Here is a 24205-nt window from a genome sequence, read left to right on the forward strand (position 1 = left end):
CCCCGCGGCGGCCCCTCCTCAGGTGAGGGCCGGCTCCGCCCCGCGCCCAGGTCGAAGCCCGGAAGCCCCGAGGCCCTAGTGACGGGGCTATGGCGGGCGCGGGGCCGCGGCGGCTGCTCCTTCCACTCCTCCTCCTCGTCGTCTTCCCCCATATCCCGCCTGCCGGCGCGGCCCTGCGGCTGCTGCTGAGCGCCGCGCCGCCCTTCACCTGCTCCCAGCCGGTAAGCTCGGCGGGGTTGGGGGCGCCGGGAGCTCGGAAGCGCCGGCAGGCGGGCGGCGGGGCCGGGCAGGCAACGGGCACGGGGCCGGTGGCGTCCCCGTCGCCTCCGCAGCGGGCCGGCGAGGTGGGGGGTTTCCCCCTTCCTGCGCTGTCTCGCGCCACCAACAGCCGCTAACCGCCGGGGTGCTGGGGGTGGGGGGTCCCACAGGGACAAGGAGGCGGGTGGGCCGGGAAGGTGGCGCGAGAGAGCGGCTCCCCCGCCGGAGAGGGGTTCGGGGGTCGGTCAGGGCGGTCTCGCTCGCCCGGGAAGGGGCTTGTTGGGCTCGGGGCGCGGTGCCCCCCGGGCCCGTCCCGCTCCCTCCCGAGCGGGGCGCAGCGAGTGGCTCTGGGCCCCCAGCCCTGGCGCCGCGTCCGCAGGCGGCCCCGGCGGGCAAAGCCTGGGGAGGGGAGCGGAGCTCTCCCTGGCGGGGCGAAGCGGGGGGAACTGCCCGTCACAGCGGACGGGACCCCCGTCGAGCTGCCGCGGTTGACAGCGGGTGCCCTTGGCCCATCCGAGGTCGGTGGCCGTTACGGTCCCGCTGCAGACCTCACCCTTGCTGTGTTGCTCGGTTGAGGACCGGTACTTAGTTTTTGTAGGGGTTTGCGGGGTGGGGTTGGTTGTAGTTGGTGTGGGCAGTGCGTGTCACAGCAACTGTGTGGAGCGCACAACTGCATTAACTTAACGTTAAAGGTTAGGATTATAAATACCACAGAATTAGGCTGGCTATGTGATGGCTGCCAGGAAGCGCCTGTCGCTAACATCTGTGAGGGGACGTGGCTGGGGCTGAGATTTGCTAAAACTGCCTGAAGTTACTGAGCAGGATGTGAGTCTTTGCTAATAGCTGAGGTTGCCTAATATCCTAAATGTTTTAACCTGTTCCTTGCAGCTGAGGGGTTTTTAGGAGGAAGTAGGGAATCTCTGCTGAAGGAGTAGGGTAAACAAACATTATATATGTACTTGAAATTTTGAAAAGGCAGATTTTGTCTGCTTTTTCTCCCTGTGAAACCAGACAGAGAGGATACAGATGTGGTGTCTGTGTAAAAAGTGAACTAACTGACCTGAGCTAACTTTGGCAGCCCAAAGTATGAACTCCTGTCTAGTCTGTCTCTCTCTGGGGTTTTTTGGGGTTTGTTTTGGTTTGGGGTTTTTTTGTTCTAAAATACATGTAAAGAGTGTGTAAGAGGGGGAAGAGATCTGGTTTTGCTTTTTATTTCTGTTAACAGTAGCAGTGCATGCATAAACAGGATAATGGGCAGCTATCTTCTATACTAGAAAGTTTTGTATGCCATGATGCACTCTCAGCAGCCTAGAGAAGAAAGCGATGTAGCTGTAGATATACGTAAATCAAAATGTGTCCTTTGGGATGAAAGCTTCTATAATCTTTTCCTGCACACATTTCATATTCTTTGCCTATTTTGCACCCTTTCCTAATGTTTGACCATATGCTTACCCCTGGTTTACCCAACCCCTGCCCTGCTGCCTTCACTCCTATTTAAAAATACCCCAAGAAAACAGTCCACTTTTGCAGTTTTGGTTGAGGCTGGGCATTGTTAGAAGTTGGGAGTTAGAAAATGCAAAATCTTAGCAAAGGAGAAAGAATACATTACAATATTGCTTAGGCATCTAACATAACCATGGATATCCCAAACATTGTTAGTCACGCAGACCTTGAGAGTAATACATTATAGAGTTTCTCTGAGTTCTTGGATGCATGGGCTTTGACTGACTTTGTCTTTCTGGCTGTAGCTCTTTTTTTAGGGAACATGAACCACAGTAGCTTGGTGAGGAGTTCATTAGTACATCACCAGCTTTCACTGAGGAAACGCATTGCCCGACCCTCTGGGTGTTCTCATAGATCAGTGAATATGTAAACCTGCTACTTGAGCCTTTTCTTTCAATAAGCTGTTTTCTAAAATGCAGGTAGACTTAAGAAAAATAAGTTGGCTTAAGCCCTTGAGAGGCCTCTTTAGAAGCAGTTGTGAAGCTGCTGACACACATAGGAAAAAGTACCATCAAGTTATGACAGTTGAAAACAGTTTCCCCTTCCCTTTCTGTCAGTTGCAGGGTTTTCAGAGGGTGATTCATTAACCCTTCCAATGAGTGAGTGCGGTGTGGTTCAGAAGGGAAGCTGTTGCTGAGCAGGGTTGGTGAGACCTACTTCCTTTTTGTAACCCACTATACTCACGCTGCTGTTGCTAAACTTCAGAGTAGGTCAGGGTGAGCAGCAGCGTTTCTTTCCGCAAAACTCTCGTGGCAGAGGCTGTTTTGGAGACGGAGTGGTGGAGGGAAAGTGTCATATCAGTATCGGTAGCCACCTGTAAATTGTGAAAGTAAAACTAAATGCTCGTTTAACAGCTCATATCATTAAAATGCCAACAAATGCATTTAATGGGTCTTATTCACCACCACTCCATCAGACCTGCTCAGCTGTAAGGCTGAATAGCATGGCTGCAAATCCAGTTCCTTCTAGTAACTATTACTTGCATATGTCATCTGGAGGGAGGTGGGGTTCAGTTATTTTCTATGCACAGGGGGAAAACATCCCACAGCTTAAATACCCATCAGGTTGTTCACCGTCAAGTGTTTAATCGTTGTGTACAGTCATTGGGCTGTAACTGTTTCACAACACGGCATGCCTCATGTCCTGGAGGAATGCAGTGTTTATAACTCTACCATCTTAAAGAGGCTGGGTAGGTGTACGCAGTTTGCTCTCTGAAATCCATCTTGCCAGCTTGATGGATAGTTCACTAAAAGTCTCTGGAGAAAAATTGATGCAACATCTCTCACGAAGATGAATGATGGTGGTGCACGTGAGGAAGACTCTTGCTGGTCCTCCTTTACAAATGTGTTCATTTTGCCTTTGCTGTTGACCAACTTCTCTCATTCCCCTCTGTGGCATCTTTTTGCTATGTAGGATGTTACCATAAACTGTGGTCACACTTAGTGCTGCTAAAATATTTCTGCGCTTCTTGGCACAAAAAGGATTAGTGATCAAAACTACCAAGCATCAATATAGAAAGCGTTAGTGATCAAAACTACCAAAAAATGATAAAACTTTAAAACTTATTTTTGTGGGAAAGCATCAATTTTTGTGTTTGGATTTAATTTTGCTGAGAATTTATATGAAGGCATGAGAAAAAACTTAGAAACTATAGAGAAACATGCTTAAAAAATAAAAACAATTTTGTAGAAGATAGTTGTTTCCTACCAGCCTTAAACAAATAATCTTTCAGCAGTTATCCCTGTAACGTGTTCATGTCTGATTGATCTCTGCTGCTTTTAACTGAGGACTCAGGAAAGGGAAACTGCAGTGAACTTCAAATTGGCCAGGCCTCAGAAGATATGTAGAATGGCTCATAGGTGAGAGGCAGATCTTGGGAAGCTGGAGTCCTTCCTGTTCAGCAGCCACTCTTTAAAGGAAAACTGGACATTTGCCCAGCTCATGGCAATTTCTTGCAAGTTACGACAGCATCCTGCTGGGAAATCTTGGTCTCCTGTTAATTTAATTGAATCGTTATAACATGGTGCTGTTAATCAGTTTCACATTTCTTTCAGATTCATGTGATTCTCCATGACATATGGTCTGTTCTTTTTTGATGTGAAAAGCAAGAAAAATCTTGGAAAAGAGAGTGAAAGAAAAGGTTGCTTAGCTCTCCGTGAAAATATGGCAAGTAAACATGAAGAGTTGACTGTGCTTGTCCTCTTCTGCTGATAATAGGTTCGGGCATCACCTCATGATTGTCTTGTTCCCATGTTTATGCCTCTCGTGTTTGTAGCTTTGCTTGTTGGGCCTGCAAGGCAATAGGAAGCTGATGAAAAGAGGACATCTCAATTTAAGATCCTTCTATAAAAACATGCAGAGCGTGTTGCCTGGTTGTGGACTCCATTTCAGCTTTTCTGCAGAGCTCTTCATTTTTGTTTTTTTTCTCCTCCCATTTGTTTGCTTGTCTGTTGTGTGCAGACGTCTCAATTCTGTCAACGCTTCTTACATGCTTCTAGCTTTATGTGGGTGAGCAGAAACAATCATTGCTGAATTTTGTTTCTGTTGTATCATCTAAATTTGTGCTTGCTCAAGTAGGGAAAGGAGGTTGAGTACTTCTGACCACAGCTTTGTTAATGCACTCTGAATGAGCCAATGCATCAGATAAGGTTTTGGGTTTGTTGAACATTTACAAGAGAAAACCAGCAAGTATTCCCCTTAGTGCTAAGGAGGTAGCCAGTGCAAATCTGGAAGTAGTTGGCTTATTTTACTGCAAAACCAACTTGTCTTTTTATTTAATTGCTTCCTGACTTTTGGATGTCACTCTCTGGAGTTACGCTTTCTTGGTATAAAAATGTGCCTTCAGCTGCAGCCTAGTCCAGTTCACCTGGGCAATATCCAAAAAGGAGATGAGAGTTTTCATGGAGACTGCTTTCTATGTATCCTTTGGGGTTGTTATGTCTCTGCCTGCATTGTGGTGTTATCTTTGCTTCCTTATGCCCATAGCGAGGACTTCCTGTCTGGATGAATTGTTCTGGGCATCTTGGCCTCTACATTTGTCCCCTGTAGCACTTTGGGGACTGGGAAGGGAGTGGACCAACAACTGGGTTGGTACAGGCTGCCATGTGGTGGGAGAATCCTTCCCCGCCCTCTTGTGGTAAACCTGCTAAATTCTTGATTAACTGGTGTCAGCTTAAAACACTCCAACATAGTCAGCTACACATAAAATAGTGTTACTGGCGCAGCAGGTAAACAGGCTAGTGTGTGGTAGGAAGAAAACATATGTAGGTAGTCCCTTGGAAATCCTGAGTAGGGTTGGGTAACAGTGACACACTAGAAAAACTATTGTTTGTCCCCACAGAAACCCAGTGTTGACAGATAAGAGATATCTTAATTGTCAAGTTTCAGATCTTAATCGTCATCAACTGACTGATGGTTCCTGATTAAGCTCTCAGCTTTTTAAGAATGTCAGGAGGGGCACGGCCTCATCAATGCTGGGAACATCATTGTGAACACTTTACCTGTGACAATAGACCTGGAGGAGGAGAGAATCCATTTATCAGCTGTGCTAGTTCAATATTCATATTGACCATAAAACAAAGAAAAGGGGAAATGCGGCACTTCCTCATTTAACTATGTCTTATCTGCTAATAAAGAGAAACACCAGCACTCAAATAAAAGCAGATGTTGCTGCCCTTCAGGCAAATAATGCCTTATAGTTTATATAAGGGCTTTATCGTGATGCAATTTACAATAATTGCTGATAACTGCAACAGCACAAGGACAAAATGACTGAATAGTAAGTAATAGAAGTCATTAGATTATAAGCAAAAAACCCATAGTTAGTAGCCAGTTATTTTTGTTGCCTGTTGTGGGTTCACCCCAGCTGGCAGTTCAGCCCCGCACAGCTGCTCACTGTCTCCCCCCAGTGGGATGGGGAGAGAATTGGAAAGGCAAAAGCAAGCAAACTTGTGAATTGAGGTAAGGACAGTTAAATAAGTAAAGCAAAAGCTGTCTATGCAAACAAAGTGAAATAAGGAATTGATTTCCATCGGTAGGCAGATATTGGCTGTCCCCAGCTAAGCAGGGCTTCATCACATGTAACAGTTACTTGGCAAGACACCCTAACTCCAAACATCCCCCCCTTCCTCCTCCTCCTCCTCCCCCCAGCTTTAATTGCTGAGCACAACATCATGTGGTCTGGGATATCCCTTTAGTCAGTTGGGGTCAGCTGTCCCAGCTGTGCCCCCTTCCACATTCTTGTGCACCCCCAGCCTGTCTGCTTGGGGTGAGCAGTCTAAGGAACATAAAAGGCCTGGATGCCCTGTAAGCACTGTTCAGTAATAACTAAAACATCCCTGTGTTATCAACACTGTTTTGGTCACAAATCCCAAACAGAGCACCACACCAGCTGCTGTGAAGAAAATTAACTCCATTGGAGCCAAAATCACCACACCTGTTCATGCAAGGGGCACTGTCTGCTTAAATAATTAACCTAAGAAAGTGTGATTAAACATTTGAAGTGTTGGGAGTAAATTTTTTTTGTAGCTTAGTCTGCTTTTCCATACTAGTAGTTACAACTTATATTTTTCTCTTTTTCAGTGACTGCAGTTTAGCTAGTTTTGGTTTGATTTAGTGGGCATCTGCTTGCTTGCTTTCTAGGTTTTTCCATTATCAAAGGATTTAAGTTGCAGATGCTACATGGGAGTCTTCCAGGGGAGGGGTGGGAGAAGGAAACCTGATTTAGGAGGTACAAAGGTGCAATAACACTTCTATTTTAACTAGACCTGTAACCAGTTTTTCTTAAGTCAGACAGGATCTAAATACATGATGGAGGATTTTTCAGTTCACTTGTCTGCAACAATTAGATGCAGTATAATTGTGAAAGTACAGTTCAGACTAAATTGCATTTATATGCAAATTGATCATTTTGGTTCCCCTAGTTATGCCTGGTTTGACCTTTTGAGCACAGCAAAACAAAGTACCTCTTACATGGTGCTACACTTTGACATTAAGTTCATAGATTTATTTTGCTCTTGGTTATGTTAGAGCTCTTCTGCCTCATGCAGGGTGCTGCTACACAGCTTTTAGGGACTTTTGTCCCAAGACTCTCCCCTCTAGCAAGACCCAGTTTGGGTGTTTCCAGAGTTGTTAGTGCTGCAACTTAGAAGTGAGGCTGGGGATCTGACAGTGAGTTGAAAACTTCACGAAGATCTAGAGCGAAGATAAGGGAGAAGGCGGGTGGTTTCTGCAGGTGAGGAAGAAAGGAAGAGAACAGAGTGAGAGAATAGCAAGCAAAGGATAAGTGTGTGACTGTTTATCCCTCTTCCCTTCTCGTTTATAAAAGAAACCTTCATTAGTAGTGCAATCAGAATATTTGTTCTCACTCGGGGATGTTGCCTCCTAACTTAGTGCAGCAAAAATGATTTCATTTTGAAAAATACCACGTTGCTACCTGGCTGGTAGGAAAATAGTTTTTTTTTACCAAAGTTCACAACTTGCCTCCCTTCTTTCCCTTGAGTCAGTTTCAGGCTGTAGCCAGGTTCCCATGTGGTCGGTCACAGCTCAGGCCGCAGTGCTGGGATGTAAGGGAAGGGAGGTTTAGGGCTGCATCTCTACCGGTGATGGGGTCTAATGCCAACTTAATGTCTGTGAAACTTTACCTTTCCATGCCATGCTGGAGGGCATGTTCACTACTGAAAAGGCACAGCTGGCTTTTTCAAGCATCCATCCCTGAAAACATAAATACAACCTTGGATAGCTATGGCTACACCACGTTAATAAGCGAAGCCCCAAATACACTTGGAGTTGATACTAAGAAGTTGCAGAGAGGTTAAAACCCTGCTGCCTTGCCTCCTCCACTGCAATGAATTATATTGTGGCAACAGTTGACAATAATATCCAACTGTATATGTCTAGGCATAGGAAATGAGTAGGAAGAAACCTAGCCCTCATCTTCATTTACTAAGTCAGTGAAAACTTCAGACTTCCTTATCAGTAGGACTTTGCATCACATTAACCAAGCAAGGTTACATCCTTTCTCCTGGTGACCATAGGGTCTTCCAGTGTAAATTAAAACAGACAGAGCCCACATAACTTCTGGTTGCTGCTTTATGTTCAGGACATCTTTATCCTTAATATGAGAGAGTCTAATTCTGATTTATTTTTTCCTTAATGGATTGTATCTCAAATAGATTTCCAGAAAGTAAAATCACCATATCCTACTTACAAGCCTGGCACTTACTAAATGTTGTCTTTTCCCTTCCCTGCTTCTTACGAGGCACCAGGAAAAAGATCAGCCATAACTGATGCAGTGTTTCTGTTCAGGCAATACAGGACTGTTCAGAGTGTGGTTGTGTAGTGGTTTTGAACCCAAACGTAAGATGAAGGGGATGCCCTGCAGCAGGCAGTACGTAACCCAGTACTTCAGTGGCAAGCCTAGCTGCAGAGAGCTCATGCTTCCAGTCAGATGGACTTAGACCTTGCAAGCATTACCAGCAAGATCAGGGCTGGGTAGCAGTAATTTAAAGCAATGGTGGTCAAAACCCATACCCATCTGCTTCAAGCATTATTTCATGTCACATTGGTTTCTATTGTCACAGTCCTGGATTTTGGAAGGTTTTTACTATCATCATCTTGCGTTTTTTCCTCTCTTGAATTTCTTCCCGTTTTACAACTACTACTGTCACACATACAGTTCAGGTGTGTGCAGGTTTCATGCCCTCTGTCCTTTGATGTTCTGATTAACAACAGAGCAGTGTTTCCTGATGGCTCATTCTTCCAGTTTGTATGCGTCGCTATTCACTGAATTGGGTTTTTTCCTGCCCCTCTCCTGCCACCAAACAGAAGCAAATTACTGTCAATCCAGTTTCTATTATGAGATTAATATTCTTGTTTCTTTCCCCCCACAGGATTTAAACTGCCTTGTAAGAAATAGTAAGTAATTTTTTTCTTCATTGCTGTTTTCTCATCAGACCATGTGTTTTGTTTTGTTTGTTTTGTTTTTTTTAAACTGGGTTCATACAGGAAGTTTTTCCTGCTAGAGATGTAAAGTGAAGCACTGCTATCATGCCTTCCTTTGGGAGTTTTTGGTTTGATCCATAATCAGCTCCAGCTAAAAGAGGAATGGGAAGTTAAGTCTTTTTCAGGATAGAGTTTGGGGGTGGGTGGAACACAACCCAACTTGTTTGGTCTCTATTTAAAGCTGGGGCAGTCAATTTTTAAAGACATGGGAATGTTAGAACAAGTTTGTCAGTAAATGTTCTTTACAAGCTGTTATATATATTATAGCACTTGATGAAAAATTAATGTATCGACTAGAATAAAAAGGGGGTGTAAAGGGGAGCAGCTGAGAGGAATTAATGTAAATTATTTGGCATAAAGTTGAATGAATTAACTCAGTCTTAAAGGTCTTTTCTAACATAAGTGATTCTATGATTATATGAATTGGAAAAGGAAATTAGAGTTACCGTAAGTGCCATTGAAGAACTATATTGACCATATCAGGTGTAAGGGGTCAAGTCTTAGCAATGGCACACATCTGAAACACTTTAGTATAATTATGGGAAATCTTCTTAAAAGAAGAATATTCCTCATTTGTCCATTTAGTACATGGAGGTGTCTGGACGGTGCTGCAGAACTCCTTGGCCTTGCTTTGCGGTCATCGTTCTAAGCAGGCTCACTTCTGCCTCAGTGCCCAACCCTGCCTCCTACTGGCACAAGTATTTTTGCAGCTATGCTTGGCATGCCAGATCAGGGAGACAACTATACTGAAAATAACCAGATGTTAAACTTTTTTGGCAGGAGAGGGATTGGGTGGGATTTGATTGAATCGTATTTCCCACTGGCAGATGGCCATCAGAATACAGCTTGACAACATGGCTAAGCCAAACTGCAGCTTCACCATTAAAATACTGCCTTATTTGAATATTTGGTTTAAATTCTGCCTTACGGTTCTTGTTATGTTTTTTCTGCACTGGGGGAAGGATATTAAAGGTACTTTAATCTTACCAATTTTTCTATAGATATTTTTTGGTAGAATGAGCATTTGAAGATTGCCTGGTTACTTCCTAAGCCTAAAACCATGCTGTTACAAGTAGGGATAGTGCCCGCTTTCCACTGTTCCCATCACTGACCCAGCAAAAAAGACTGCAAGTGTACTCTGGGGGGGCCTGACCACGCATTGTCTAATGGCAAATTGATGGGGAAAGGCGCTGCTCCCACTTATGTCCCTGCAAGCGGACAGTTGAGCGCTCCCACTCCTTCCCCCGGGAAGTGCCAATGGCAGTGGACCTGCAGGTGGAGGAGCTGCTTTGAGCTCTGCTTGACAGACTGGCCCACCAAGGAAATGAGGGAAATCTTTGTTTGGTAGGTCGTTTTTATGAACCAAATCGTTACCCAGCCCTGTGATTGTTTGAACTGGTGCAAGGGAATAAGCGGAAAATGTAGCCAAGAGAGCAGCCTTTCATTAGCAGCATGGATTTCTACCAGCTGAAACTGGTAGCAAAACATGTTTTGCTTTTGAGGAATTCGACCTACAAATTTATTCTCTTGCTCTTCTTTGTTCTCTTTTCAATATTAGTCCTTTATTGTGGATGCAACAAGTAGCTAAAGAGTATCATACCCATCTCTCCAAAGCCTGTATAATCATTTTACTTCTTTTTTTTCCTTCTTTTTTTGATATATTCAGTGATCACGCTAGTCTAGTCATAGATTTCATGACACAGCTCCTGTTCAGTAGTTTTTCTGCTAGTTTTTCAGCAGTGCTGTTATAAATAAATACATTATAAATAAATGAGTATAAATTCTCATTAGGTAAATATGGCCTACACTACATGTGCTTAGATATGTATTGCAGTATGTCAAGAAGTGTTTTGTCTGAATGGGTCCAATATACAAAGTGACTCAGATTTATTTTTCTTGACAGTTCTACCTTCCCCTCCACCCAGGTCTGACAGTTATCATATGCTCTATCATCAGTTATTTTATATTTGCTTCTCAATTGTTGATATTTTTTTGAAAAATGCATAGCATTGGGCCTGTTCTCACCCCCACAGAGCTATTTAAAACATTCAAGCAGTGATGATTTCCCACTTGCAACTCCTCCTTGATTTGTCAGCCTGGTTTTTTCCTGTGTTTGTGCTTCACTGATATTCAGCAGAGCTATTTTTAATATGCTCTGATAAGTCAGATGTCTTACAAATGTCTAAGTCTGTCTAATGCCTGTCATATCTGATTTCACTTCTGATGAGATTACAGGACCAGTTTTCCCTAACACTGTATTGACCAGCATAAATTATTTTTCTGTCCAGAGAGCTCATTAATTTAGGAAAGGCATAACAAGCAGTTGTTGGAAGCTAAATTCAGATGTATATTCAAATTAGAAGTACGGTGGTTTTTAAACAGAAAGTAATTAACTATTGGAACAATTTCCCTGGGTATCTGATAGACTGCTTATCATTGGAAAGCTGGAAATTAGTACTAGTCTTCTAACATAGGTTTGTTTCAGGGGCAAGGATTTGGACTTGCTGCAGGAGATATTGAGTAAACTTACTGTTTAGCCTGACTACATTGATTGTGATAATTACTAATGGATTTTACGGAAAAGAGGAAGTGTAAGTTACTAGAATGAGTGAGTTCAGAATATTACAGGCAATTTATAAATTACTTGCCTGTGAAAACTGCCTTTCTGAACTGTGAAGCAGTCTGTCACCTCGTTCTGCCCTCTGAGTAACCCTGACACGAGATGCAGACCATAATTGCAATTAAGCAGAGTTTCCTTGGCCCCACTCTAAATGGTGATTTTCCTTTGCTGGACAGGTACCTCCATGGAGGCGAGCTGGCTGCGCGTTCCCATGTGGACTCCTTCTGCTCCAAGCAGTCTTAATGTCTCTTCTGACATTTTTCGTCAGATGGATGGAAAACTGCTCCCCGTGCTTCGGATAGAATGGAAAGTGGCTGCTGATGGTAAGTGGTGGTTGTTAAATGTGAATGTGGAGCAGAGGAATTAGGTGTGATCTGGTAAGGGTAGCGGGGAGAATTATGACTTGAAGTCTTTCACTGATCTAGTCATGAAAGCAGACCTTTGAAATTTAGGGGTTTGGCTGCTTTGTTTTGTTTGTTTTGGGGGATGTTTTTTGATTTTTCTGGGTGACTGAACTGGGGCTCTGGGTGCGCTGGGTATTCAAGAGTTTAAAATGTTTCCACTAGTATGGGATAATGACATTTAAAATGAGAAAAGCAGATAAAAATGGAGTCAAGTGGCCGACACCTTTACCATGGTAGTGAGGGGAGAAGGGAGGTTCGTACTGCAAGCATTGCGTTTACAAGGCATAGTAATGACTGCAGCAGTCTCACACAAGGGAATTACATCTATGAACTGAACAAATTAGTATTAATTTGAGAGAGCACAAATAAATTGTGTGCTGTTAACCCAGTGCAAGTTCCTCCCATTTTGGGTAATCTAGTCCTTGTAACTAAGTTTTCTATGTACACTGTCTCTTATTAAAGGAATTATTGTCTCATTGCTGGAGCCTAAATGAGTACCAGTAAGTCAAGTTTTCTCACTCTCCAAATATCTTTGTTTGTATGTGATGTTTCCCTTGCATACTCTTGTCCACGGTTTTGTGCTGATTCAGGACAGAATTAAACGCATTCATTTCTTCCTTCTGCAGGGCCTGTGTCTGAGGGCTGCTATTATCACAGTATAGCTATAGTAGTATAGAAGAAGGTGTGACTCGGGTAACCCAGTCATCTTGTGTAGCTATGTTTATAAACTTTCCCTTTGGGACTCTCTGTACCAAAATAAAAGCATATTTGCTTTGGTGCCCAAACTGCATGAAGCAGCCTTGAGAGGCAGAGCTAAACACATCACTGAACCTGTGGAACTACCAGGGTGTCTGGAAGAGTCAAGTTGCCTTCTACTCTGCCCCTTCATTTGCACAGATGGAGCTCTTGCTATGTAGGACAACCTTTGAGCTGAACGTGCTGTTAGTCAACCCTGCGTGCTCACCTTTTCATGACCAGTTATCCTTGTATTGGGATCCCTAGCACTTCAAAGGACTAAAAATGTGACGAGTAGGCACAGTGGTAATCTCTGTGGGGGTTGCAACCTCTATGCATAAAGATGACAGGAAAAGGAAGATATCTCTCTCTGTACCTGTGCCTGCAGCTAGCATCCAGTATCTCCGAGGGGCAGAACTGGCTGTGATGCAAGTGAACAGCAATCAACAGATCCGTGCCCAGTTTGACTTTCAGAACAACTTGCCACTTCAGGTCCGTCCAGATGGAGGCTGGGTGAGTGCAAAGGGTTCTAAATTACTTTTTCTAGTCCATGGGTTTGTTTCTTCTTTCACTGTCATACAGCAAGGTTATCAAATAAAAAGTGCAGACTGATTAGAAGAGTTGATGAAACAATCAAGATTTTGGGTTTGAGACCTACTGTTGTTTCCAGTTTGTTTTACACTTGTGTGTAACCATATGTAACCTGCTTGCTTACCTTGATTTCTTTCACTCTTACCATCCTTACCATCCAGGGTTTTAAGAATTGTTGCTCTCAGTGCCTAGCATGTCATTGTTCTCAATGTTGCTTAAAGCAAATAATTGTAGGAGTTTTTGCATTCTGCTTGACAGCCATGACATTATAGTCTTTTTAACTCAACGCCTCCTTTTACTTCCACTTTTCATGTACTCTCTTGCTGTGGAGGAGAGCACCAACCTTAGGGGTGGTCCTTCAGCTCACACTCAGTCTAGGAACCTCCTCAGAAAAATGCTGAGCATCCATAGCTCCCTTTATGAACAACAGAAATCTGGAGTTTGTTGCTTACTGTGCAGAATTTGGCCATAGTTAACTTACCATCTGGAGCCAGTGCCTCTCCCAGAATTTGCACAGCCTTGCTGTTGTGGAAAACTGTAGATTTAAGAAAGTATGTATGGAATGACCAGGTACAGAACTATATATGTATAAGTGCAATTCTGAATACTTAGCACTTGCACAGCACTGCAAGATTCATACTAGACTAAAATGTCAGTCTCAAAATTGTGTATTTTAGCCTAATCTCCTTTTAGTTCAGAATGTAATTTAGTGGAAACGCTACACAGTTGTTTGGCATAAGACTGTTGTATCAGCTCAAAGATCCCAAGAAATAACTGTACTTTTCTCATTCCAAACAGAAGAATTTGGGACAGGCTAAGGGACTTATACATTTAATACACTTGAGTTCCATTTTTTTTATAATCAAGCTTCAGAAAAAGGGTCATATGGGACAATGGAACACAGTGGAACAGGATGAAATCAGCTGTTAATTTCAGGCCTTCATAGAACAACATTCTCATTTTAAGTCCTTGTGAATGTGTTTTGTTTTCAGTGGAATTTCACTTTTGACCGTTTTGAAGTGGAACCTGGCCAGACTTACCAAGTGACTGTCTACCACCTGCCTAAACTGGGTGTACGTGGAGACCACAATAGCAAGTCCACATCTCTCACAATGCCTGGTAAGAGATGCTCTAGTTCACTTAGGCTTTGAGCTTAGGACTGTGATGTTTTGTAGACCTGTGGGTTGGGATTTTTCAGACCAGACCCATGACCTGTGAGCAAGTTTGGCAATAGAGTGGCAGTGTTATAAAAACCTGTTCTTTCTGAATATTGCTGTTCAGAAAGTCCATGGTGCCAGCCTTGCATACTCTTGTGGTATATATCCAAAATGTGTGCATCACTTTTGCTACAAATCACCATCCTTGTTTCTGGGATCCTGTGTCCAGCAGTTCGTCAAATTTCTCCTTCAAATAAGGTGAATGTAGAAGGACTATTCTGTGAAGGACAATCCCTTTGATTCTGGTTGACTGTAGCTCCTACATGGAAGATATTTCTATAAAAAAAGTTTTGTATGTTCTCTATAAAGCTGGACAAAGCCTTGGACTTCATCCTCTGATTTCGGAGAAACTGTGTCTGTAGCTTGTGAAGAATTCTGCTACAGCTATGGCTAAAGAGAAATTAATAGTTAAGCCTGAAAACTAGTATAGGTGGCCCTCTGAGGGGCTGTCTGAAGGTAAGCTACATCTCATGGATTTTGTTGCCGAAATGTTCCTCAGTGGAGCAGGCACAAAGATATTTCATGTACATGAATGGGGCTGTAGAGCAGTCTTTCATGCTCTCCACAGACTATCGCTGGTGCTTTTACTTAATTTGAAATCTTTTGAAGTTGCCCCTCTGCTTGTGGAAGCTGGAAGTAAAGGCCAGAATTTCCAAATCAGGAGGAGTAAAGTTTGGCTTCTAATATTAACTCTTAGGCATGTGAAGCTTGATTTCCAAGGCGCGGTTAGATGTAATTTACTAAGAAACTTGATAGAGCCTAGTCCCTGACCCTTTCTTGTCTATGTGAAAACTTTTCTATAACTAAAAAGAATTCTTTTTGTTGTTTTCTGCAAAGATGCTGAGCGTCTGCAGTGCCTTCTGGCTGCTCTGACTAGTTTATAAATGTAAATACTTGGCACTCAAATCAGAGCTTGGCAACTGGTTCATAATTTTTTTAACTTACTTATGGTTGTCAACATGACTTTGTAGTTATAAAATGGCAAAGTATGTGGTGTGTTAGTCAATGTGAGCTGGAAAAGGAGAGGTGGGGGGGACTTGATTTTCAGCCGTGTTATCCTTTCTTATACGTAGTCACCCTAAGGACTTCCTGGCTTTTATCCTCCACGACTCTTCAGAAACTTTTAATGTGTTGTGTGAAGCTCAGTCATTGCTGATTAGAGCTTACATGTGAATTACGGTGGCACTGTAAACTTTCCAACTTTGAAAGTTGGAAATTTAAGATACGCAATGTTCTATTTCAACTGTTTAAGCAGGGAGTTGTTCCTTTTCCTTTATCTAAACCCTGGAGGAGAGACATAGTTTAGGCTGAGACTTGTAAATCCCACGTTGCTAAATGTTGAATATGTAACTTCAGATTTGACTCTGAAGAAAGTCCCAAAGAGCAGGGCCAATCTGCTAAATGAAGTGAAGAGAATAGTAAATGTGGAAGTGTGTTTTGGGATCAGGAAAGATTCCAGCTTCCTAGATTTCCTGGGTCAGATTGCTTTTGGAGGAATCTATTGCTGTGGTGTTCTCATGGTCCAGAGATCAATATGAAGTTTTAATTCCACTATGACCCTCTCTGTACAAGTCTTAGAATCATAGAATCTAGGTTGGAAGGGACCTTTCAGATCGAGTCCAACCATTAACCCAGCACTGCCAAGTTACCACTAAACCATATCCCTCAGCACTACATCTACATGTCTTTTAAATACCCCCAGGGATGGTGATTCAACCACTCCCCTGGGCAGCCTGTTCCAATGCTTGACAACCCTTTTGGGGAAGAAATTTTTCCTAATATCCAAACTAAACCTCCCCCTGGCACAACTTGAGGCCATTTCCTCTTGTCTTATCACTTATTACTTGGGAGAAGAGACCAACCCCCACCTCTCTACAACCTCCTTTCAGGCAGTTGTAAAGAGTGATAAGGTCTCCCCTCAGCCTCCTTTTCTCCAGACTAAACTACCCCAGTTCCCTCAGCTGCTCCTCATAAGACTTGTGCTCTAGACCCCTCACCAGCTTTTTTGCCCTTCCCTGGACACGTTCCAGCACCTCAGTGTCTGTCTTGTAGTGAGGGGCCCAAAATTGAACACAGTACTGGAGGTGTGGCCTCAGTGTACAGGGGGACAATCACTTCCCTAGTCCTGCTGGCCACACTATTCCTGATACAAGCTTGAATGCTGTTGGCCTTCTTGGCCACCTGGGCACACTGCTGTTCAGCTGGCAGTCAACCAGCAGCCCCAGGTCCTTTTTTTGCAGGGTGGCTCTCCAGCCACTCTTCCCCAAGCCTGTAGCACTGCATATGGTTGGTGTGCCCCAAGTGCCGGACCTGGCACTTGGCCTTGTTGAACCTCATACCACTGGCCTCGGCCCATTGATCCAGCCTGTCCATGTCTTACATTAGCAAGGGTTGTCAAATATTACTGTTATAGCAAGTATTGTATGTTTTCAGTCTTTTCTTATTAGTTGTCTCTTCTGAAAAAAACAAGCCAAGGAGGGTTTGGTTAGGTGGCTGGCTTCTGGTAAGAAAATGGGTGTTTTTTTTCTAAATGGAAGTACAATGTTTCTGACTAGTCACTGATGATCTTTCTTGCAGACTGCAGGGAGACTCTGATGAAAAGAACCATCCCGTGTATAAAGACAGGTAAATTTTTTTCTGTTTGAGTCATGTAGACATGGGTGCTCTGTTGAAATATTTCTGGCAGTTGAGAAACTTGGGAATATCTGCACTATTTCCAGGCAGCTTGTGGGAGCCCAGGATCCAAGGTAAAAGTCTAGATGATACAACTCTGCTTGTGAGCTTTAACCCATGGATGGAGGCAGCCCGATATCAGATTCATGTGGCCAGTTTCCTGAATGAGAAGAAGTGTAAAATGATCACACATGATTTCACTGAGGTAACTACCTTCCTAAATGATACCCTCTGTGGTAATTTGGACAAACATTTCTTTTAATGGTTGCTAAACAAGGACTTGGAGCCATGATGTAGGAGATACAACAAATGCACTTGAACAGCAGTTTTCAAGGAGTCATTTTCACAGATTTTTAATTGCTTTTGGAAAGATTAATTTTATTTCAAGAATTTGGTGGATAAAAGATCAAAAAAAGGTTTTATCATGGAGCAGTCTGTAAAAAAACATCTGCAAAGAAAAATGAAATTTGATATTTGATTATCTGGGCTTTATTACCTTTGTCAAGCCAATGCCTGGGGGATAAGACTAAATAAATCAACCAAAATTGAGGTGCAAAGTTTCAATAAATCATTGAAGTAAGTTATCAAATGTGATGGTGGGGGGGTTAATTAAATTTTTTTTATCACAAATGAGCAGTTTTGTAACAGCTGTCTCAAACTGAGAATCAGTTCCTCTAGGTCTTACAGTCTGTGCTGTTGAGAAGCTCAAAGTAGATCCAGAATGTCTTCTGACATATTCCTATTCAGGCGTCTGAGGAAGGAGAAATGCTGAATATTTGGTACCAGTCCCCACCCTTCCTTGGGGGAGGGCAGATATATTGGCATTCAGTTTGTTTAATCTTTCTGTTCCTTCCACACTTAAACCCCTTCGTGCTGCATGCACTGATATGTATTAAGTTATTACTGACACAAGTTATTACTGGTACAGCTATGTGCATATTTCCCTGGCAGAGGGGAATATACCTCATTTTGGAGTATGTATCTGCTGAACACTGTAGAGAATATATTTAGACTATCATGATATTGATTGTATACAGCAGGTAACAAGGGCAACTTATTTGTCTGTTCTAGTATCAGAAGCAACAGTGTTGACAGCTGTTTTTAATTAAACAAGGAAGCTTGTTAGTGTTTTCACATTAAATAACTGAAGACATTTACATTGTTAAGAAACTAAGTTTAACACATTTGAAGTTATAAAAGGTACATTCTTAATTGTTACTTGTGCAGCCTTAGCCTGCTCTCTTAATTGTATTACCACATCAGTCACGCAGGACACCTGCAGTGACTGTGGCCAGACCATTTATCTGTTTTGTTTTCTGTGGGCTTCTTGTTCCCAAAAAAAAAAAAAATGAAACTTCTGCGTCTTTGGACCACTCCATATTCTTATGTCGACTCCTTTTCTTTTTTTCCATCTTTCATTCTGTTTTCTTTCTTCCCTTATAACTCACACCTGATTTCTGCAGAGTGGACTACAACAGCAAGTGAACGTCACGATCAAAATAGAGAAGAACATAAGAGCTTGCTGCAACTACAAAATACAGGTAGGACCTCACTGTTGTCCCTTCCTTCACCAATAAGACAATGAGCAGCTTCAGAATGTTATGGTTTTTTGTATGGTATTTTATTCTGAGATTGGCAATCCCTAAGTACCTGTATTAGGGAAATAACGGTTGTGGCTGAAAGAATAATTATTTTTTTTATATAGGTATTCTTTGTATACACGGGCTTTTCCTTAGTATAGGGTTGCCAAGTCAGAGGCTATGGAATGGGAATGGCAAGTATGCAACCTCAGGAGCTCACTGCTTTCGTAATATATAATGTAAGAATTTTTGATTAGTCTTGTTTTCTGAAGGGAAATGGGAATTCTGTGTCCCTGTGCTAAAATACAGGGAATGTTGAGGCGGGGGAAAGTAAAGTGGTGAACAAAATTGCTTTTAAGAATAGCTTTTGTTTTCTGACTTTATTTCAACTGCAGATTCAGCCATTCTTTGAGAACTGTGACACAGACTGTGTGAGATACTCTGCTTTCATCCCATGTTCACCAGCTCCAAGTGAGAACTGCTTTTCTGTAAATTAGATTCCCATTGTCTTACAGATGAGAGCTGAATTTTTAATGTAACTCTTGTCTTTTGCAGCTACAGACCCATCAGGTAAGAAGTTCTTCCAATACCCTGAAACGTTTTTTGCTGCTCTCTTCCTGTCATATAGAATAACAAATGGTCCTCCCTGGGAATGACCCGATGGGCAGGAAATGTCCCCTTGTAACACTGAGTTCAGAATGAGTTGTGTTAAGAGTTACTTCACCATGATTTATCAAGGCAAGTATTTGTATGCAGTGTGAACCTTAAAGAGCAATTTTTTTAGAGATACTTAACTTGCATAAAATTCTTTGAGAAACAGTTTTGACAAGAAGAGTCTTAATATAAAATACTTTCTGTCACTTTGCTCAGTGTTAAAAAATTTCCATAATATAAAGCAGCTTTTGGAGAGAATAGCTTGCATATATTCATTTTTATGAATGTCAAGATAAATCCTGTGCATAATGATTTGACATCTTTTTTTTTGGCTGCAACAACACCTGTAAGGAGCTTGTTTGCCCAAGATTTAAAAGGAAAAAAACACCTGTAGATTAAAAAAAAAAAATCACCCAAAATGGTGATTTATTTTTTTTTAAGATAGAGTACATGAACAGGCAGGACATGGGTGGCATGCCTGTCAAAACTGGATAAACACTGCTATTTAGAGGAAGGTTATTGATCTGTGTTTTCAGTGTGCTGCACATATGGTTCTTTGTGGAGCAAGTTTATGGTGTAGAGCATCGTCATGACAGCAGGGATTCATTTTGAGAAGTGACTGTGGTATGTTGTAAGGGGGAAGTGCTGGACTACCCGTGGGTTTTGGCAGAGCGAGGGTCCTTCTTCCTTGGCCCCTGCTGCTCAAGAAATTTCTGTTCTTTGGTAAAACTCTATTGGTGTAAAGCAATGTCTGAGCACTGCTTTTGTACTGCAGGTGACATGATTATATGGCTCTACTGGTGTATCACGGGGATCTGTGTGTTACTGGTGGGATCAGTTATAGCAGGTGTGATTTGTATGACCAAAAAACGAGCAGGTAAGACTCATTCTACCTAGGAAGAAAAGATTTAATGCTAAAACTATATTTTTTCCTACTTCTGTACCTATTCCTCTTGCTGTTTTCTTCCTTGCTGTTTTGATGTCTTGCCACTGAGATAAATGCCTATGTAAACACCCTCCTCTGTTGCACATCATGGGACTTGTAACATCCTAATACTGTCCACCTAGTTAAGGTAAGCCTTACAGAGGTTATGCTGCCTGATACTCCCATTTTTATAGTGCTTCAGAGATGATGAGGAGGGAAAAGGAACTTCATAGTTCAGCCCTTTGTTTCCTGCAGATTGCTACAGATACCTTTTCCATTTAGTTTTCTCCTGCATTGCGTAAGAGTTTTGCAGGACAGAAGCTTCCTGTTTGTCCACACTGTAGTCTTCCCCCTGTCTCGCAAAGTCTCTACAAAATTCATTTTTATACTATTTTGAGCTTACATAATGTTTTTCAATTAAGATGAAAGAAGAAAAACAGGACATAGAGTTTGACATTGAGTGGGTCAGATAATTAGGTACTTAAGGACTAATTCTGAGTCTTTTGTGCTGCAACCTTGAGGCGGTTATCACAGAGAAACTGTGCAACTCACTGGGTTGGGTTTTTTAACCTGAGAGGAGTAATCGGAAATCTTTTGGAAAACTTCTTAACATCAAATTTACCTATAAGGTATAGCTAGGGACATTTTAGTTGCTTCTTCAGAGAAGCCTCTTAAGGAAAAGCTATCTTTAAAAAAGCTTCCTCTCCTTAAGGAGAGATAAACAGAACAATTAAGGGCTCTCTACTTCTTGAGGCTGGCCAGATCTGGGGAAGGTGGAGAAAATCACTTTTGAGTGCATTTTTTTCTCCTCTCAAAGGAAAAATGTAGCGAAGTACATAGCAAAGTGAGCTGTAGAAGAGTCTTTATTCATTTAGTATATTTTCTTATTAGGCTTTTCACTTCCCATCACTTTATCCCTGCACAGTTAAAGATATTTTTTTTTTTTGGAACCTAATCTTTGGAAGGTGGTGGTGTTTGAAGGGTTTAATTTTATTTCATGTTTTCAGGACTGACAGTGACTTTCTCTCTCTTCCAGGACACAGGCGAGGGAAATGCAACCACAATGATTTGCAGACTGGTAAGATGTCCTGCCTGTGTTTTATCAGGCATATGTAATGCATTCTGGAGGTCTCACATGTTTGTCCAGAAAGGGCTCTCATAGGCTCTACTACTCTATAAGTGCTTCTCAAACCCAAAAGGTAGCCTTAGGATCTTCCTGGTTAGCTAAAATAAACTTCGTATTTGGAATGCCGTATTTGCCAGATGGGACGTAATTGCTTCGTGAAGGGGTGAGGCTTTTGACGCAGCTGAGGTTGTGCTGGCAAAAGAACCCTTGCTAATCATCTAAGCCATAGCAATAGGGGATTGTTTGGGGGTGCACGCAGCTGTCCGGCAGAGAATACGGCTACATTTGCAAGCCTCTTGAAGCTGGTATATTACTTTTGTGTGGTGAAATTCCATGAACCATCCAAGCGTTATTATAAATCACAGCTCCACTGTCTGGACTTTCATATTAAATTTCTACAATGAGATGTCTGCATGTGTTGCCAAAATAGCTTCAAAACTGGTAGTTCCTAGAACCGTTTGTTAATACTCTATGTTGATTGCTGCTGGCTTGCACCATTACAATTTCAGGGCTGTGACTGGAACGAATGTTTTTCTGTCTTTCAGGAGCATCATATACTGACCTTCCTCTGCCACCCTTGAAGCCCCGAAAGGTTTGGATTGTGTACTCTGCTGATCACCTGCTGTACGTGGATGTGGTGCTGAAGTTTGCTGAGTTTCTGATGACGGTGTGTGGCACTGCTGTGGCCTTAGATCTGCTAGAAGATCATCAGATCTCAGAGTTAGGGCCATTACCCTGGCTTACTCGACAGAAGAAAGAAATGGAAGACCTATCTTCAAAGATCATCATCTTATGTTCACGGGGCACCCAGGCCAAATGGCAGGCCATGCTTGGGAGTGAGCCTGTGTGTCTCAAGCAAGATCAGCAAAAGCCAACGGGAGACCTGTTCACGCCAGCCTTGAATTTGATCCTGCCAGATTTCAAGAAGCCAGCCTGTTTTGGAATGTATATAGTCTGCTATTTTGAGGGAATAAGTAGTGAGAAAGATATACCTGATCTATTCAATGTCACATCCAGGTACCAACTGATGGACAAGTTTGAGGATATTTATTTTCGGATTCAGGACTTGGAGAAGTTTGAACCTGGGCGCATCCATCGAATCCGGGAAATCACAGCTGAAAACTATATTGATACCCCTAGTGGGAGGAAGTTGAAAGAGGCAGTACAAAAGTTCAAGAACTGGCAGATGGAGCACCCAGACTGGTTTGAGAGTGAAACCATCTGCTTGGATAATGATGAAGAGTTGCAGTCCCTAAATAGAGAGACCCAGGTGGATTCATTGCTAAGTGAACCAGGTGGAATTGTGAAACATCAGCTGCACCTACAGGAGCCTGACCCTGACTGCTGTTACGTCATCAACCTCCACATGCGTGAAGGTGAAAGCGGAGGCTGTAAACTGCAGCCTCAACTTAATCCATGTGGGGATCCAACTTCTCAGACTGTGGTCCTTCCTATGGATGAGGCTCCTCTAGTTCAAGTAGTGGAGCCAGTCTCTTCCATGGAAGATAGAAATATACTTGGTCATCATGTGCTGAGTAATGAGGACTGTATGGAAGGAGTTCCTCTTCTGGAGCCAAGCTTTCCATTGAGGAATAATGTCATCCTCCATGATGACTCTGAAGTTTCAGCAATAGATGACCAGAGTCCTGCAAATCTCTCAGGTGAATTGAGACACCATCTGAATGGACTCATGTACTCGTTTTATCAGCAGAGTGTCATTCCTTCAGAGCCATCTCTCTGCCAAGAGGAGGCCGATAAGCAACACCAGTTGGTCTTTGATGACCAATGCAAAGACCAAAGACAGTCAGTGCAGTCAGACCAGGGCTACATCTCTAGATGTTCTCCTCTGCCTCCTGATGACCTTGTAGAGGAGGAGGAAGAAGAGGAGGAGGATCAGGAAAAACAGGTGGTCTTTGATGAACTCTCTCCAGAGGTCTTGAACAGCCTAAAGAGCCTCCAGCAGCAGCTGTTTTTCCAGGACATTCAACGGAGCTCTGATTGGGGGTATCCAGCTGAGGTGATGGACATTGGCCAGTCTTTGGAGGACAGTTAGGCTCTATCTGGGACCTGCTCCGTTTGAAATACATGGATGGAAGGTGGTATCATGCGCAATGCTGAAACTGCATTTCCAACCCCATCCTTGTCCTTGTATTATCAATGACTTTACTGGTGGGATCTTCCTGTCTACTCCTAGGAGGCAGGATTGTCCAGCAGACTGGTAACATTTGCTTCCAATCTCTGTGGAGAGAAGCAATGAATGTTAGCCACCCCTGTGAAAGAACAGACGATAGTTCTGTTCTGTGGGGAAATGCATTACATTGAGTCCTCACTGATGGATGGCAGAAAAATTATTGTAGCTCATCCACTTGTGCCTTCAAAGTGCCCTCCAGCTGTACTCCTTCTATTGCACTGGATAAAAGCCATGGACAGGGTTTGGAAAATAGATTTAGATAATGTGGCAAAAATTTGTATTGCTATTTTAATACACATTTTCAATATTTTGCTGTAAATAAATACTGCGTTAAAGATGCGTGCCTTAAACTTAGCTAGTTTAGGGCTGTCTCTACCTGATACGTGTGTCTGGAGGTTTTCTTCTTTTGCTGCTCATTCATTCATTTGCAACTGCATTTCCATGGCCATTCAGAAATTAAGTGGAGTAACTGAGTAGTAAGTGGGATAAACTTTTAATTAGGAGTCTTTGTAACTCTCCCTACTAGGAGGTATGTGCTTGAAAACCAGCAACAGGAAGGGGGAAAAGGGATAATGGACCAGAAAAATGGGATTCAGACTGTTTGTACAGTTATAAGAAGAATCTGGGACTGAATACATAATTACTGAATCAGGGGAATCTGGTGTATTCTGTAATGCAGTATGGCAGTGCTGTTTGCTTTTGGACACCTTAGCACCGGGAAGACTT

At 42.6% G+C, this 24205-nt stretch overlaps 1 protein-coding gene across 3 annotated transcripts; it reads left to right on the forward strand.

The window, feature by feature from the left end:
* Positions 1-23859, forward strand: IL17RA (interleukin 17 receptor A). 3 transcript variants are annotated; one of them, XM_074584659.1, is made up of 13 exons: positions 1-221; positions 8652-8676; positions 11560-11706; positions 12911-13035; positions 14106-14232; positions 16908-16955; positions 17051-17208; positions 18467-18544; positions 18979-19054; positions 19139-19153; positions 20013-20114; positions 21199-21240; positions 21834-23859. In XM_074584659.1, exons 1-13 carry the CDS (start codon positions 90-92, stop codon positions 23339-23341), a joined length of 2583 nt encoding a protein of 860 aa, XP_074440760.1. In that variant the 5' UTR covers positions 1-89; the 3' UTR covers positions 23342-23859. The 3 variants fall into 3 exon arrangements, with proteins under 3 accessions (XP_074440760.1, XP_074440769.1, XP_074440750.1); XM_074584668.1 differs by lacking the exon at positions 8652-8676 and having other exon boundaries at positions 140-221; XM_074584649.1 differs by lacking the exon at positions 1-221 and having other exon boundaries at positions 8470-8676.
* The last annotated feature ends 346 nt before the right edge of the window (positions 23860-24205 follow it).

This window comes from Larus michahellis, chromosome 1 (assembly GCF_964199755.1).
Source record: "Larus michahellis chromosome 1, bLarMic1.1, whole genome shotgun sequence".
Lineage (NCBI taxonomy): Eukaryota > Metazoa > Chordata > Aves > Charadriiformes > Laridae > Larus > Larus michahellis.

Bases quoted from the DNA above. Each gene is read 5' to 3' on its own strand.
- IL17RA (XM_074584649.1), top strand. From the start codon at position 8,508: ATGGCTCATTCTTCCAGTTTGTATGCGTCGCTATTCACTGAATTGGGT. The intron at 17,209-18,466 runs GTAACTACCTTC...TGATTTCTGCAG, and splicing joins TCACACATGATTTCACTGAG to AGTGGACTACAACAGCAAGT. The intron at 21,241-21,833 runs GTAAGATGTCCT...TCTGTCTTTCAG, and splicing joins CCACAATGATTTGCAGACTG to GAGCATCATATACTGACCTT.